Source organism: Stylophora pistillata, unplaced genomic scaffold, assembly GCF_964205215.1.
Source record: "Stylophora pistillata unplaced genomic scaffold, jaStyPist1.2 SCAFFOLD_51, whole genome shotgun sequence".
In the NCBI taxonomy this organism is placed as follows: Eukaryota; Metazoa; Cnidaria; class Anthozoa; order Scleractinia; family Pocilloporidae; genus Stylophora; species Stylophora pistillata.
Genome location: NW_028290757.1, coordinates 122221 through 139362, shown reverse-complemented (window position 1 = coordinate 139362; position 17142 = coordinate 122221). Strand labels below are relative to the sequence as shown.

The 17142-nt window shown below is 49.8% G+C and overlaps 1 protein-coding gene across 1 annotated transcript; it reads right to left on the bottom strand.

Moving 5' to 3' along the window:
- Positions 1 to 10509: 10509 nt before the first annotated feature.
- LOC148716005 (uncharacterized) lies at positions 10510 to 14079 on the bottom strand. Its single transcript, XM_088746185.1, has 4 exons — positions 13962 to 14079; positions 13193 to 13407; positions 10993 to 11287; positions 10510 to 10629 (listed from the first exon to the last, which is right to left on the bottom strand). The coding sequence occupies exons 1-4, from the start codon at positions 14025 to 14027 to the stop codon at positions 10510 to 10512; spliced, it is 696 nt and encodes a 231-aa protein (XP_088602311.1). The 5' UTR covers positions 14028 to 14079.
- Positions 14080 to 17142: the final 3063 nt, after the last annotated feature.

Genomic DNA, 17142 nt, shown 5'->3' with positions numbered 1-17142 from the left:
CGCGCGCTGGTGGCATGTTGAGAACCCTGGCAAAGAGGGGATACGTGGGCAGGGAGGCTGAAACTCACTGAGCTTGTAGTCCAGCGGGATGGGTATTACGGCGCACAAAGCGCGCGTCTCAAACAATAGGCACGGCCGCGTGGCATGCCCTCAAAATCCGAGAAAACGCGCGCTGGTGGCATGTTGAGAGCCCTGGCAAAGATGGGATACGTTGGCAGGGAGGCTGAAACTCACTGAGCTTGTAGTCCAGCGGGATGGGTATTACGGCGCACAAAGCGCGCGTCTCAAACAATATGCACGGCCGCGTGGCATGCCCGCAAAATCCGAGAAAACGCGCGCTGGTGGCATGTTGAGAGCCCTGGCAAAGATGGGATACGTGGGCAGGGAGGCTGAAACTCACTGAGCTTGTAGTCCAGGGGGATGGGTATTACGGCGCACAAAGCGCGCGTCTCAAACAATAGGCACGGCCGCGTGGCATGCCCGCAAAATCCGAGAAAACGCGCGCTGGTGGCATGTTGAGAGCCCTGGCAAAGATAAGATACGTGGGCAGGGAAGCTGAAACTCACTGAGCTTGTAGTCCAGCGGGATGGGTATTACGGCTAACAAAGCGCGCGTCTCAAACAATAGGCACGGCCGCGTGGCATGCCCGCAAAATCCGAGAAAACGCGCGCTGGTGGCATGTTGAGAGCCCTGGCAAAGATGGGATACGTGGGCAGGGAGGCTGAAACTCACTGAGCTTGTAGTCCAGCGGGATGGGTATTACGGCGCACAAAGCGCGCGTCTCAAACAATAGGTACGGCCGCGTGGCATGCCCGCAAAATCCGAGAAAACGCGCGCTGGTGGCATGTTGAGAGCCCTGGCAAAGATGGGATACGTGGGCAGGGAGACTGAAACTCACTGAGCTTGTAGTCCAGCGGGATGGGTATTACGGCGCACAAACCGCGCGTCTCAAACAATAGGCACGGCCGCGTGGCATGCCCGCAAAATCCGAGAAAACGCGCGCTGGTGGCATGTTGAGAGCCCTGGCAAAGATGGGAAACGTGGGCAGGGAGGCTGAAACTGACTGAGCTTGTAGTCCAGCGGGATGGGTATTACGGCGCACAAAGCGCGCGTCTCAAACAATAGGCACGGCCGCGTGGCATGCCCGCAAAATCCGAGAAAACGCGCGCTGGTGGCATGTTGAGAGCCGTGGCAAAGATGGGATACGTGGGCAGGGAGGCTGAAACTCACTGAGCTTTTACTCCAGCGGGATGGGTATTACGGCGCGCAAAGCGCGCGTCTCAAACAATAGGCACGGCCGCGTGGCATGCCCGCAAAATCCGAGAAAACGCGCGCTGGTGGCATGTTGAGAGCCCTGGCAAAGATGGGATACGTGGGCAGGGAGGCTGAAACTCACTGAGCTTGTAGTCCAGCGGGATGGGTTTTACGGCGCACAAAGCGCGCGTCTCAAACAATAGGCACGGCCGCGTGGCATGCCCGCAAAATCCAAGAAAACGCGCGCTGGTGGCATGTTGAGAGCCCTGGCAAAGATGGGATACGTGGGCAGGGAGGCTGAAACTCACTGAGCTTGTAGTCCAGCGAGATGGGTATTACGGCGCACAAAGCGCGCGTCTCAAACAATAGGCACGGCCGCGTGGCATGCCCGCAAAATCCGAGAAAACGCGCGCTGGTGGCATGTTGAGAGCCCTGGCAAAGATGGGATACGTGGGCAGGGAGGCTGAAACTCACTGAGCTTGTAGTCCAGCGGGATGGGTATTACGGCGCACAAAGCGCGCGTCTCAAACAATAGGCACGACCGCGTGGCATGCCCTCAAAGTCCGAGAAAACGCGCGCTGGTGGCATGTTGAGAGCCCTGGCAAAGATGGGATACGTTGGCAGGGAGGCTGAAACTCACTGAGCTTGTAGTCCAGCAGGATGGGTATTACGGCGCACAAAGCGCGCGTCTCAAACAATAGGCACGGCCGCGTGGCATGCCCGCAAAATCCGAGAAAACGCGCGCTGGTGGCATGTTGAGAGCCCTGGCAAAGATGGGATACGTGGGCAGGGAGGCTGAAACTCACTGAGCTTATAGTCCAGCGAGATGGGTATTACGGCGCACAAAGCGCGCGTCTCAAACAATAGGCACGGCAGCGTGGCATGCCCGCAAAATCCGAGAAAAAGCGCGCTGGTGGCATGTTGAGAGCTCTGGCAAAGATGGGATACGTGGGCAGGGAGGATGAAACTCACTGAGCTTGTAGTCCAGCGGGATGGGTATTACGGCGCACAAAGCGCGCGTCTCAAACAATAGGCACGGCCGCGTGGCATGCCCTCAAAATTTGAGAAAACGCGCGCTGGTGGCATGTTGAGAGCCCTGGCAAAGATGGGATACGTGGGCAGGGAGGCTGAAACTCACTGAGCTTGTAGTCCAGCGGGATGGGTATTACGGCGCACAAAGCGCGCGTCTCAAACAATAGGCACGGCCGCGTGGCATGCCCGCAAAATCCGAGAAAACGCGCGCTGGTGGCATGTTGAGAGCCCTGGCAAAGATGGGATACGTGGGCAGAGAGGCTGAAACTCACTGAGCTTGTAGTCCAGCGGGATGGGTATTACGGCGCACAAAGCGCGCGTCTCAAACAATAGGCACGGCCGCGTGGCATGCCCTCAAAATCCGAGAAAACGCGCGCTGGTGGCATGTTGAGAGCCCTGGCAAAGATGGGATACGTTGGCAGGGAGGATGAAACTCACTGAGCTTGTAGTCCAGCGGGATGGGTATTACGGCGCACAAAGCGCGCGTCTCAAACAATAGGCACGGCCGCGTGGCATGCCCGCAAAATCCGAGAAAACGCGCGCTGGTGGCATGTTGAGAGCCCTGGCAAAGATGGGATACGTGGGCAGGGAGGCTGAAACTCACTGAGCTTGTAGTCCAGCGGGATGGGTATTACGGCGCACAAAGCGCGCGTCTCAAACAATAGGCACGGCCGCGTGGCATGCCCGCAAAATCCGAGAAAACGCGCGCTGGTAGCATGTTGAGAGCCCTGGCAAAGATGGGATACGTGGGCAGGGAGGCTGAAACTCTCTGAGCTTGTAGTCCAGCGGGATGGGTATTACGGCTAACAAAGCGCGCGTCTCAAACAATAGGCACGGCCGCGTGGCATGCCCGCAAAATCCGAGAAAACGCGCGCTGGTGGCATGTTGAGAGCCCTGGCAAAGATGGGATACGTGGGCAGGGAGGCTGAAACTCACTGAGCTTGTAGTCCATTGGGATGGGTATTACGGCGCACAAAGCGCGCGTCTCAAACAATAGGCACGGCCGCGTGGCATGCCCGCAAAATCCGAGAAAACGCGCGCTGGTGGCATGTTGAGAGCCCTGGCAAAGATGGGATACGTCGGCAGGGAGGCTGAAACTCACTGAGCTTGTAGTCCAGCGGGATGGGTATTACGGCGCACAAAGCGCGCGTCTCAAACAATAGGCACGGCCGCGTGGCATGCTCTCAAAATCCGAGAAAACTAGCGCTGGTGGCATGTTGAGAGCCCTGGCAAAGATGGGATACGTTGGCAGGGAGGCTGAAACTCACTGAGCTTGTAGTCCAGCGGGATGGGTATTACGGCGCACAAAGCGCGCGTCTCAAACAATATGCACGGCCGCGTGGCATGCCCGCAAAATCCGAGAAAACGCGCGCTGGTGGCATGTTGAGAGCCCTGGCAAAGATGGGATACGTGGGCAGGGAGGCTGAAACTCACTGAGCTTGTAGTCCAGCGGGATGGGTATTACGGCGCATATTGCGCGCGTCTCAAACAATAGGCACGGCCGCGTGGCATGCCCGCAAAATCCAAGAAAACGCGCGCTGGTGGCATGTTGAGAGCCCTGGCAAAGATGGGATACGTGGGCAGGGAAGCTGAAACTCACTGAGCTTGTAGTCCAGCGAGATGGGTATTATGGCGCACAAAGCGCGCGTCTCAAACAATAGGCACGGCCGCGTGGCATGCCCGCAAAATCCGAGAAAACGCGCGCTGGTGGCATGTTGAGAGCCCTGGCAAGGATGGGATACGTGGGCAGGGAGGCTGAAACTCACTGAGCTTGTAGTCCATCGGGATGGGTATTACGGCGCACAAAGCGCGCGTCTCAAACAATAGGCACGGCCGCGTGGCATGCCCTCAAAATCCGAGAAAACGCGCGCTGGTGGCATGTTGAGAGCCCTGGCAAGGATGGGATACGTGGGCAGGGAGGCTGAAACTCACTGAGCTTGTAGTCCATCGGGATGGGTATTACGGCGCACAAAGCGCGCGTCTCAAACAATAGGCACGGCCGCGTGGCATGCCCTCAAAATCCGAGAAAACGCGCGCTGGTGGCATGTTGAGAGCCCTGGCAAAGATGGGATACGTGGGCAGGGAAGCTGAAACTCACTGTGGTTGTAGTCCAGCGGGATGGGTATTACGGCGCACAAAGCGCGCGTCTCAAACAATAGGCACGGCCGCGTGGCATGCCCGCAAAATCCGACAAAACGCGCGCTGGTGGCATGTTGAGAGCCCTGGCAAAGATGGGATACGTGGGCAGGGAGGCTGAAACTCACTGAGCTTGTAGTCCAGCGGGATGGGTATTACGGCGCACAAAGCGCGCGTCTCAAACAATAGGCACGGCCGCGTGGCATGCCCGCAAAATCCGAGAATACGCGCGCTGGTGGCATGTTGAGAGCCCTGGCAAAGATGGGATACGTGGGCAGGGAGGCTAAAACTCACTGAGCTTGTAGTCCAGCGGGATGGGTATTACGGCGCACAAAGCGCGCGTCTCAAACAATAGGCACGGCCGCGTGGCATGCCCTCAAAATCCGAGAAAACGCGCGCTGGTGGCATGTTGAGAGCCCTGGCAAAGATGGGATACGTGGGCAGGGAGGCTGAGACTCACTGAGCTTGTAGTCCAGCGGGATAGGTATTACGGCGCACAAAGCGCGCGTCTCAAACAATAGGCACGGCCGCGTGGCATGCCCGCAAAATCCAAGAAAACGCGCGCTGGTGGCATGTTGAGAGCCCTGGCAAAGATGGGATACGTGGGCAAGGAAGCTGTAACTCACTGAGCTTGTAGTCCAGCGGGATGGGTATTACGGCGCACAAAGCGCGCGTCTCAAACAATAGGCACGGCCGCGTGGCATGCCCGCAAAATCCGAGAAAACGCGCGCTGGTGGCATGTTGAGAGCCCTGGCAAAGATGGGATACGTAGGCAGGGAGGCTGAAACTCACTGAGCTTGTAGTCCAGCGGGATGGGTATTTCGGCGCACAAAGCGCGCGTCTCAAACAATAGGCACGGCCGCGTGGCATGCCCGCAAAATCCGAGAAAACGCTCCCTGGTGGCATGTTGAGAGCCCTGGCAAAGATAAGATACGTGGGCAGGGAGGCTGAAACTCACTGAGCTTGTAGTCCAGCGGGATGGGTATTACGGCGCACAAAGCGCGCGTCTCAAACAATAGGCACGGCCGCGTGGCATGCCCGCAAAATCCGAGAAAACGCGCGCTGGTGGCATGTTGAGAGCCCTGGCAAAGATGGGATACGTGGGCAGGGAATCTGAAACTCACTGAGCTTGTAGTCCGGCGGGATGGGTATTACGGCGCACAAAGTGCGCGTCTCAAACAATAGGCACGGCCGCGTGGCATGCCCGCAAAATCCGAGAAAACGCGCGCTGGTGGCATGTTGAGAGCCCTGGCAAAGATGGGATACGTGGGCAGGGAGGCTGAAACTCACTGAGCTTGTAGTCCGGCGGGATGGGAATTACGGCGCACAAAGCGCGCGTCTCAAACAATAGGCACGGCCGCGTGGCATGGCTGCAAAATCCGAGAAAACGCGCGCTGGTGGCATGTTGAGAGCCCTGGCAAAGATGGGATACGTGGGCAGGGAGGCTGAAACTCACTGAGCTTGTAGTCCAGCGGGATGGGTATTACGGCGCACAAAGCGCGCGTCTCAAACAATAGGCACGGCCGCGTGGCATGCCCTCAAAATCCGAGAAAACGCGCGCTGGTGGCATGTGGAGAGCCCTGGCAAAGATGGGATACGTGGGCAAGGAGGCTGAAACTCACTGAGCTTGTAGTCCAGAAAGATGGGTATTACGGCGCACAAACCGCGCGTCTCAAACAATAGGCACAGCCGCGTGGCATGCCCGCAAAGTCCGAGAAAACGCGCGCTGGTGGCATGTTGAGAGCCCTGGCAAAGATGGGATACGTGGGCAGGGAGGCTGAAACTCACTGAGCTTGTAGTCCAGCGGGATGGGTATTACGGCGCACAAAGCGCGCGTCTCAAACAATAGGCACGGCCGCGTGGCATGCCCGCAAAATCCGAGAAAACGCGCGCTGGTGGCATGTTGAGAGCCCTGGCAAAGATGGGATACGTGGGCAGGGAGGCTGAAACTCACTGAGCTTGTAGTCCAGCGGGTTGGGTATTACGGCGCACAAAGCGCGCGTCTCAAACAATAGGCACGGCCGCGTGGCATGCCCGCAAAATCCGAGAAAACGCGCGCTGGTGGCATGTTGAGAGCCCTGGCAAAGATGGGATACGTGGGCAGGGAGGCTGAAACTCACTGAGCTTGTAGTCCAGCGCGATGGGTATTACGGCGCACAAAGCGCGCGTCTCAAACAATAGGCACGGCCGCGTGGCATGCCCGCAAAATCCGAGAAAACGCGCGCTGGTGGCATGTTGAGAGCCCTGGCAAAGATGGGATACGTGGGCAAGGAGGCTGAAACTCACTGAGCTCTTAGTCCAGCGCGATGGGTATTACGGCGCACAAAGCGCGCGTCTCAAACAATAGGCACAGCCGCGTGGCATGCCCGCAAAATCCGAGAAAACGCGCGCTGGTGGCATGTTGAGAGCCCTGGCAAAGATGGGATACGTGGGCAGGGAGACTCAAACTCACTGAGCTTGTAGTCCAGCGGGATGGGTATTACGGCGCACAAAGCGCGCGTCTCAAACAATAGGCACGGCCGCGTGGCATGCCCGCAAAATCCGAGAAAATGCGCGCTGGTGGCATGTTGAGAGCCCTGGCAAAGATGGGATACGTGGGCAGGGAGGCTGAAACTCACTGAGCTTGTAGTCCAGCGGATTGGGTATTACGGCGCACAAAGCGCGCGTCTCAAACAATAGGCACGGCCGCGTGGCATGCCCGCAAAATCCGAGAAAACGCGCGCTGGTGGCATGTTGAGAGCCCTGGCAAAGATGGGATACGTGGGCAGGGAGGCTGAAACTCACTGAGCTTGTAGTCCAGCGAGATGGGTATTACGGCGCACAAAGCGCGCGTCTCAAACAATAGGCACGGCCGCGTGGCATGCCCGCAAAATCCGACAAAACGCGCGCTGGTGGCATGTTGAGAGCCCTGGCAAAGATGGGATACGTGGGCAGGGAGGCTGAAACTCACTGAGCTTGTAGTCCAGCGCGATGGGTATTACGGCGCACAAAGCGCGCGTCTCAAACAATAGGCACGGCCGCGTGGCATGCCCGCAAAATCCGAGAAAACGCGCGCTTGTGGCATGTTGAGAGCCCTGGCAAAGATGGGATACGTGGGCAGGGAAGCTGAAACTCACAGAGCTTGTAGTCCAGCGAGATGGGTATTACGGCGCACAAAGCGCGCGTCTCAAACAATAGGCACGGCCGCGTGGCATGCCCTCAAAATCCGAGAAAACGCGCGCTGGTGGCATGTTGAGAGCCCTGGCAAAGATGGGATACGTGGGCAGGGAGGCTAAAACTCACTGAGCTTGTAGTCCAGCGGGATGGGTATTTCGGCGCACAAAGCGCGCGTCTCAAACAATAGGCACGGCCGCGTGGCATGCCCGCAAAATCCGAGAAATCGCGCGCTGGTGGCATGTTGAGAGCCCTGGCAAAGATGGGATACGTGGGAAGGGAGGCTGAAACTCATTCAGCTTGTAGTCCAGCAGGATGGGTATCACGGCGTACAAAGCGCACGTCTCAAACAATAGGCACGGCCGCGTGGCATGCCCGCAAAATCCGAGAAAACGCGCGCTGGTGGCATGTTGAGAGCCCTGGCAAAGATGGGATACGTGGGCAGGGAGGCTGAAACTCACTGAGCTTGTAGTCCAGCGGGATGGGTATTACGGCGCACAAAGCGCGCGTCTCAAACAATAGGCACGGCCGCGTGGCATGCCCGCAAAATCCGAGAAAACGCGCGCTTGTGGCATGTTGAGAGCCCTGGCAAAGATGGGATACGTTGGCAGGGAGACTGAAACTCACTGAGCTTGTAGTCCAGCGGGATGGGTATTACGGCGCACAAAGCGCGCGTCTCAAACAATAGGCACGGCCGCGTGGCATGCCCGCAAAATCCGAGAAAACGCGCGCTGGTGGCATGTTGAGAGCCCTGGCACAGATGGGATACGTGGGCAGGGAGGCTGAAACTCAGTGAGCTTGTAGTCCAGTGGGATGGGTATTACGGCGCACAAAGCGCGCGTCTCAAACAATAGGCACGGCCGCGTGGCATGCCCGCAAAATCCGAGAAAACGCGCGCTGGTGGCATGTTGAGAGCCCTGGCAAAGATGGGATACGTGGGCAGGGAGGCTGAAACTCACTGAGCTTGTAGTCCACCGGGATGGGTATTACGGCGCACAAAGCGCGCGTCTCAAACAATAGGCACGGCCGCGTGGCATGCCCGCAAAATCCTAGAAAACGCGCGCTGGTGGCATGTTGAGAGCCCTGGCAAAGATGGGATACGTTGGCAGGGAGGCTGTAACTCACTGAGCTTGTAGTCCAGCGGGATGGGTATTACGGCGCACAAAGCGCGCGTCTCAAACAATAGGCACGGCCGCGTGGCATGCCCGCAAAATCCGAGAAAACGCGCGCTGGTGGCATGTTGAGAGCCCTGGCAAAGATGGGATACGTGGATCACTTTCTACACCCATTAAACCACACGACTGTCAATAGAATGAACAATCATTTCAATGTCCTCTTCTGTCAGTTTCGGGAGGTTTTCATGGTTTTCGTAGCCTTTGAAACGGAACTGTCAAAATGCCCCTTTTTTTCGACTTTTTACCTTCTCCAACGCATGCGCATTATAAGGCTCAGTAGATTGAAACACGTGAAGATGTTCCTCTCGACGAGACCTTCCTAACAGTGTATCACATGCTGTGATTCGATGAAATGATGCGTGGCAAGACCTTAGAAACCTGGTAAGCCTAGCACTAACTCTTTGTGGCGGATGGACATCTGATGACAAAATGCACCTAAAATGAAAAGTATGACACGGATTGACGTCAAACTTGCTCCTCGAGATGGAGAGAACGCCATAAGAATCCTGTGAAAATTTCAGAGCTCAACTCTCAGGAATAAAGCTTTTAGCAGGTTTGAGATCAAGCCCTAGTATCAAGGTGAAGTTACAAGTTCAAGTCTTGTGTGGGTGTTATACCTATACCGGACCTTTTTGCTTCGTTCAAAAATGCATGCTTCGCGACGGATTGAGCTGATACTTTTCCCCATAAGAGATCATGCACTTTACAATCTACATGCCAGATTTGGGCAGGACTGAGTTAATTCTAGGGTGATTCCCTTAGACGTGAAGGTGCTAACCCTAACCCCTAGCCTAACCCTAACCCTAGATTGCAACCCTAGCCCTAGATTGCAACCCTAACCCTAGATTGCAACCCTAGCCCTAGATTGCAACCCTAACCCCTAGCCTAACCCTAGCCCTAGATTGCAACCCTAACTAACTGCTGTATCTTAAGGGGTTTCTTAACCTATTGAGTTTTATACATATTAAAGTGTTCCTCTGGCAGAGATCTTCCCAACCATGACTACTTTAGTGTGGTTTGGTGAGATGAAGCTTGACAAACTTAAGGAAAACCACTTTGGTGGACCTCCCCTCGTTTTCGACCTCTTCCGCTGAGCATGCCCATTAAGGAGTTAAGGAGTTTTATACATATCAAAGTGTTCCTCTTGCAGAGACCTTTCTAAGCATGTCTACATTAATGTGCTTTGGGAAAATGGGGCTTGAGAAACTTAAAAAAAGAGCACTTTGGTGGACTTAGACCTCTAGCAGTTTTCTCAATTGATATTGCACTTGTGGCGCCATTACGCAACCCAGGCGAGGCGTGATGTCATCCACTTCATGCCATGATGAGGTGCATGACGTCATACATGACGAGATGCGCACATTTCACTCAAAATTGTGATCTTTTTCTTTCACGCGTGTGGTGCAGTCACGCGTATTTCGTGACGTATGACGTCAGAGTAACGTCAATGACGTCATACTTGAGGAAATACGGCCATCGAAGTCACTATTGTGCTTTTTTTGTGTTTTTGTTCTGTTGTTTTTGTTTCTTTGGTCTTTTCTCTATACGCGTGTATGTCTGTGACGCGTGTTGGGTGACATTTGAAGTCGTTGTGACGTCATTAATGTCACGCTGTCAGGACGTCATGACTTATCCCCTGGGCAGACTTTTGGTAGAAATAGGCAAGTTTTAGGCTAGGGTGAGGGTTAGGGTTAGGGTTGCATGCTATTTTCCAGTTTGAAGGTGATGAGTTGAAGGGTTCCCATGAATATTGTCCAGTTTAGGGCGATACGTTGAATCTACTTACCAAAAGCAAAAAGTTCCCACTTTCCTCCTTCGTAAGGCGTGGACGAAACTCCTTGATGTAATTTGCAAGAACTTTGTACAGCTCGTGGCCAGGCTAAAAAAAGAAGGACAGATCCTTTTTCAGTTGACTTCCCCTTTTTTAGAAAGCGATGGGAAAATTCTTCGCACAGTAATGAGTATGGTGTCTTTGTTCATGTGAAATCGGCAAAATCTACAATGATCCTTCATAATCGTAAGAAAATAAATAAATAACTAGCTACCCAATTCCCTTGCCGGCTGCAACTTGGCAAATGTTAACAACACATGCTGTCCATTTCTTTTTTCCCTTGAGCTGGCATAAAAGCTATATTTTGGAAAGCACATTGTTTGCAAAGACTTTGCAACTGGTACAAATGTTCTTTTCATCAGCGCCACAAGAGCGTTTCGGGCTTTCTTAAAAACTGAGTCCTCATCTCACCTGCAGAGTTAGCTCATCCCGTCCACAGGAGCTTTTGGTTTTGTAATCATTAAAGTGGAGCACAATGGAATCTTCCCTCATCACCAGCAGATTTTGTTCCTTCCGCTGTCGTGCCTCCAAGCTGTCTGGCTCTGTGACAATTCGAAGAGTTCGCATCTCAAGACCCCGGGATGGTGGAATGAAAACATACAGGCTTAAAAGGACCAAGTTGCAGCTTTCCCTGGCTTTCATGTTGACCTCCCAGCTCAATTGAAAGCGTTCGCGTTGGAGTGAGACGGCAGCCACAACCTCGTCCCTAAAAGATTGAACGACGAGGCTGACTTAGAATCAACAAAGAAAGTCCACATAATTGATAGAAAAGTCAAAAATGTTTTTCGTCCTTGTACCTGTAGACACCATTCCTCTACCCCTAAGGTTCAGAGAACATCTCGAGTCAACTTTATCTCGGCTAACTAGGGTAAATAAGTCCCTCTTCATTATGGGTGATTTTCATATAAACTTATTCAATTGTGAAAGTCATCCTGAGTCCAATGATTTCTTGCTAATGCTAAACTCCTTTTCTCTTGTACCTTGCATCTCACAATCAACACGTATTACTTAAAGATCAGCAACCTTCATTGATAATATATTTGCAAATACTCATGCTATGAATGCCATCAGTGGTAATCTAGTCTCTAATCATCTTCCTCAATTCCTGATCGTACACAATCTCAGACTGAATTATTTCAATCACAATTTCATATTTTCCTTGGACTTAAAACTAGGAAGACTGGTAGAATCTCATTCAGTGACAGGACAACATCTGTCATTACTGATGGACTAAAGAATGAAGACTGTAGTGAGATATCTGATTTCACCAATGAACTTTAAGTCAAGTATACAGATAAATGCAAGGTTCTGAAAGCTGAATGCAATCTTGACACATTTTGAACATGAATCAACTAATGTAAGGACTCAAGCAAAGACTAAACAATTGGATTGAGATAAGTACACATGAACCATATTATTCTTGAACTCAAACTGTAAGACATACAATAATAGGTCAAATGTGACATACCAAATCCTCAGTAGAATAGGTCACTACCTTGAGGTTACATGTACTGGAGTTACTTTTTCTGTGACCAAGAGGTTCTGAGCTAGTAAGTGCTGGTCTGGACACTCTGAACTACTGAGTTAAACTAACTAACTGTACTTCTTTTATAAGGAATCGAGCAATAGCAGGAAATTCTCTAGAATTTTGGAAGTTAGGTGTGATCATTCTAAAGGAAATTTATGATGCAAATCCTGTGTGTATGATAATTTGGTTATCATAGGAAATAGTTTCTGAAGATGTAATTCTAAAATTCTAACAAAAAATATTGCAATGTCATGCACAATTGTTAGCCTGCTCACATGTAGACTATATAAAGTTTTAAACTATTATAAAAATGACTTTTCCAAACTCGGTGAAGAGAAATTTATCAATGACTTAATTTTCACGTCTAGATCTGGAATAACATCTCAAGTGATCGTTATAGATGCCAACACTAGATTCAATATTTTGCTATGATCAGATATCTCAACTTGTAAATTATCATGCACCGTGTCGAAAGCTCTCCAAACGCAAAATCAAGTGGTCTACCAAGCCCGGTATCACTAAATGCATTCTTGCCAAAATACAATACAGAGATAAGCTCTATTCCCAGATCTATAGGTGTCCACATTCAAATCCTAATCTGATGTATCTTCGTAAGAACTTCAGCAATAGTGTTGTCAAAGAAAGAAAATTATAGCTAGCAAATCCGATTATTTTAAAAATGACTTTTTGTGTAATAAGATGAATATGAGAAAAACATGGTCTGGAATTAGATATCAATCATCAACATTGGTAAAGTAAAAGCTGATTACATTTCCCAGTATTCTTGAAAGTGGTAAAACTGTTGACAATCCCTGTGCTAGTGCTAACATCTTTAATACTTTCTCTGTGGGAATGTAGCTAGAAAACACTGACAAAGACATTCCATGTGGGAACTGCTCTCCAACTGCTTTTCTGAAGGGCAATTTTCCTGATTCCCCTGTTACTTCAGTTCAAGTTGATTGATACATATCTCAAATGGACAATAACAAATCCATTGGTCCCTACAGTATACCAGTATCATTGCTAAAATTATTAATTTGCCAGTTTACAGGTACTGGCTCAAAAGAAAAAAAGACAACTCACCAGGGTAGCCAGCGATTTAGGGCTTCGAACTCTTCTCGCGACGAAGGCCGTTCTCTGTCGCCTTGCTTTTGAAATATCGTTGCCTGTGCTCTCAACTGACGAATCATTTGTACATCCTTGAAACTGGGACCGTGTTCCTTATGCAGAAACTTCACCGCATAAAGCAGTGAGCTCACGTGGTTTGAAATTGTCGCCGAACTGCATTGCCTCTCGTCCTAGCAACAACATTTGAGTAAATCCAGGTTATTGAAGGTCACGTACAACCAAAAAACAAGTGAGAGAAATTGGCAGAGCTGAGCTGACCGGCGAAGTAGTTCCGGCAGCCATTTTGATTCAAGAGACAAGCATTATGGTCAGCGGTCTAAGGGCGTCATGTCATATTTGTCAAGGTGTCCTTTTTGTCTCAAGCAAGCACGTGCCTCGCCGCGCGAAACGTGACGGCTGCGGGGAGACCAGTAGGGCATTGGCCGAGTTAAAAATATTGCTGACGTTGAACAAGCTGCAAACTTGCAAGACAAGAACGTCTTTTGAAAGCTGGTCAAACAAAAGCAATGAAGCCTGAAAAACTCGAATGATTTATGGGGCACAACGGTTGTATCTTGCTGCACAATTTAAGCCTGAAAATATGGCACAATTTGTGATTTTTCCTTTTCTTTTACCTTTGTTGCCGTCCTATCAGATGGCTTGAGACAGTTTTGCAGTTTTTGTCGGCAAAGTTATTTCCTAAAGGCGACAAGAAACAATTGCCAAAATTCAAATCTGCACTCACCCTGAGAAAGTTGAAATATTGTTCCATGAGACTTAGGCGGAGAAAAACATCTGGTGCTAGGTCCATTCCGAGATATCTCTTCAAAAATCCAAGGTAGCCTTGAGATGAAACAGAAAAACAGAAAATCAGGTCAGGTGTGACGCACGTGTGTGTTGCTTACTTGCTTGCGAGCGAGCGAGATATTTGAATGCGAATAAGCTAGCAAGGTAATTGACTGCGAATAATAAGTGTTCATGTAGTGACTTACACATCATGCGCTCACGCGCTTTGAGGAAAGTGGACTGCGCGACGGCTGCACTTTGTCGTTCAAGGTTCACCGCTCTAGTGAAGTAATTGGAAACAGCATCCAGAAAGACGTCCACATCGGGTGGGATATCTCGCGGACTTAGGGCGTAGGTGAGTTTTTTCCGGGTAGGTGTAGGAGTCAAATGGTGCGGGCTGTCCAATTGGCCAAGGCAATCTGGTTGTGGTGATTTTTGCTGCGTTGCCTGTGCCTCGTGGCTTACAGGCGATAAATTCGAAGTCGAAGTCGAAGTCGGAGGATGTTGCGTGGTTTGATCGTGAAAGTCTAGGATCTGTGATTCGTCGTCGTCGGAAGCATAGCACAGGTCTACGAGAGAGGCCATCTTTTTTTCCCGCTGGTTTTTCTCTCTTAGGATGGGAGAAGAGATTGTTTTAACCCTTGAGTTGTCTTTTGCGGTGTTCAGTCGGCAGCGTTTGGAAGGAATAGAGGCCGATTAGGTGAGATCATGGACTTTTTAAAGTGGGGCTTTGTCGTCCCCTGGGGTTTGACGATTGGACAAAAAGTTGAATTTTTGAGAGCTTAATGCAGGCGCCGCGAGAGAGCTGGGGCTTCCAAAAACTGTTCCCTCAATAGTATAGACAGTGCAGCGCGCGCCTGTCACAGTCTCGTGTTTGTGAAATGCGCTGTTTAATTATGAGAGAATGATAAACTTTGAGGATGAGCTAAAAAGTTGAATTTTTGAGAGCTTAATGCAGCCGCCGCGAGAGAGCTGAGGCTTCGAAAAACTGTTCCCTCAATAGTATAGAAAGTGCAGCGCGCGCCTGTCACACTCTCGTGTTTGTGAAATGCGCTGTTTAATTATGAGAGAATGATAAACTTTGAGGATGAGCTAAAAAGTTGAATTTTTGAGAGCTTAATGCAGCCGCCGCGAGAGAGCTGAGGCTTCGAAAAACTGTTCCCTCAATAGTATAGAAAGTGCAGCGCGCGCCTGTCACACTCTCGTGTTTGTGAAATGCGCTGTTTAATTATGAGAGAATGATAAACTTTGAGGATGAGCTAAAAAGTTGAATTTTTGAGAGCTTAATGCAGGCGCCGCGAGAGAGCTGAGGCTTCGAAAAACTGTTCCCTCAATAGTATAGAAAGTGTAGCGCGCGCCTGTCACACTCTCGTGTTTGTGAAATGCGCTGTTTAATTATGAGAGAATGATAAACTTTGAGGATGAGCTAAAAAGTTGAATTTTTGAGGCCTTGATGCGGCCGCCGCGAGAGGGCTGGGGCTTAGAAAAACTTCCCTCGATAGACTAGAATGAATAATGTATGGCGTGCGGCTGGGAGAATCTGGAGTTTGTGAAAGGCGGTGTTTAGTTATGAGAGAATCATAAAGTTTGATCAGAATTAATAGAGGGAACGGGAAGTGGTTATGAAAGCCGGAGAAGTTCAAAGGATAAGAACAATGGGAGCCCTCTGAGGTTGAAGGTAGAAGTCACATTCAAAACAAGATGGCGCTTGCTATGGGGAGACGATTTGGAAGTTATTTTAGACATTTTAGAAGGTGATGAAAGAGTCAATCAGCAGTTTGTAGCAGCAGTTAAGCAGCATGTAAGTTGCGATTGTGCTAATTTAGGTGTGTAATTTCTTTCTACCGACCCAAAACGTTCGCTCGGTGGTATATTCGGGGCATGGCAAGTTACTGAGTCGAGTCAGCCTTTTAAAAATGTTACAGCCCCAAAAATTGGACTTAGATATACATGTCCTACCTGCAATGACTGATCAGGGTTTTTCTGTAGAAGCTACACTGAATGTCTGGTTTCATATGAGAAGTACTTGCTGGAAACAGCTCACATGGAATTTTATTTATTTATTTATTTATTTATTTATTTATAATAACTTCATTTGCCTAAATAATAAGATAATAATAATAATAATAATAATAATAATAATAATAATACAGACAGATAACAATAGAAATAACATCGAGATGCAAAAAGGCAAAAAGGGTCAAGCCAGAGAGGAACTCAATTCTCATTGACGGCAGCCCCCAGAATAAAAGCAATATGCAATAAAAATAAAACTAAAATGTAAAGGTAAAAATTATTGAAAAAACAAGTTAATTGATAAATGGATATTGGTGCAATATTATTGATATTATTTAAAAATGTGTTCTTTTTTAAACTTACTAGCAGAGCTAGAGCTAACTACTATGTCACTTGGCAAGTCATTCCAGATTTTTATATATTTATACCAAAAAGAGTTCTTGAGGATATTTGTTCGAGCATAAGGCGTCCAGATTTTGACATTGTTGGTAGATCTCGTCCGACTATTGGAGAAAGTTAAGTAATTACATATAAGTCTACTCTTGAAAAACCATTAATGAATTTGAATAATTGCACTAAACTAAGAAATTCACGACGCGAGTCGAGTGTTGGCCAGCCAAGATACTTCAAACGTTCACTATAGCAATATGTTGCACGAATCGTAATTTTTCTTTGTTGGTTGTAGGTCCAGCAACATGAAATGATCTGCAAAGACTGTGTGAACGACACAGCAGTCTTCACCAAGGATCCATTCAGCCTTTGAGCGTCAGCATACTTGCTGAAGTTGTGGCTTCCGCAATCAGGAAATTCAATGAAACTGAATTGTTACAAAAAGCTTGAGGGATGAACTAAGCAAGTATTCTTTTCAACAGCCAGAGGAAAGAGGTTTGGAATTCACTGGTATCAAATCAATGTATGATGGGTTTTTTAAAGAATTGAGACCTGGTGAAGTTTTTCAGAAATATCATGCAACAGTCCCGGTGAAGTCTAGGCAGTTCTTCACTGGACTGTCAAGGAATGCTGCCCCATTATGATGGTGGACTAAAGTTGCCGACTGCCTCATTGCATACTACTGTAAGAGAAGCAAGAACTCTGGTGACAATGATCCCACCACTACAGTACCA

What these genes read in the sequence shown, in the direction of transcription:
- LOC148716005 (XM_088746185.1), bottom strand. Translation starts at nt 14,027, where the DNA reads ATGGACCTAGCACCAGATGTTTTTCTCCGCCTAAGTCTCATGGAACAA. An exon ending in AATATTTCAACTTTCTCAGG is followed by an intron (nt 13,408 to 13,961) that starts GTGAGTGCAGAT and finishes TGTTGTTGCTAG; the next exon opens with GACGAGAGGCAATGCAGTTC. An exon ending in GGGATGAGCTAACTCTGCAG is followed by an intron (nt 10,630 to 10,992) that starts GTGAGATGAGGA and finishes TTCTTTTTTTAG; the next exon opens with CCTGGCCACGAGCTGTACAA.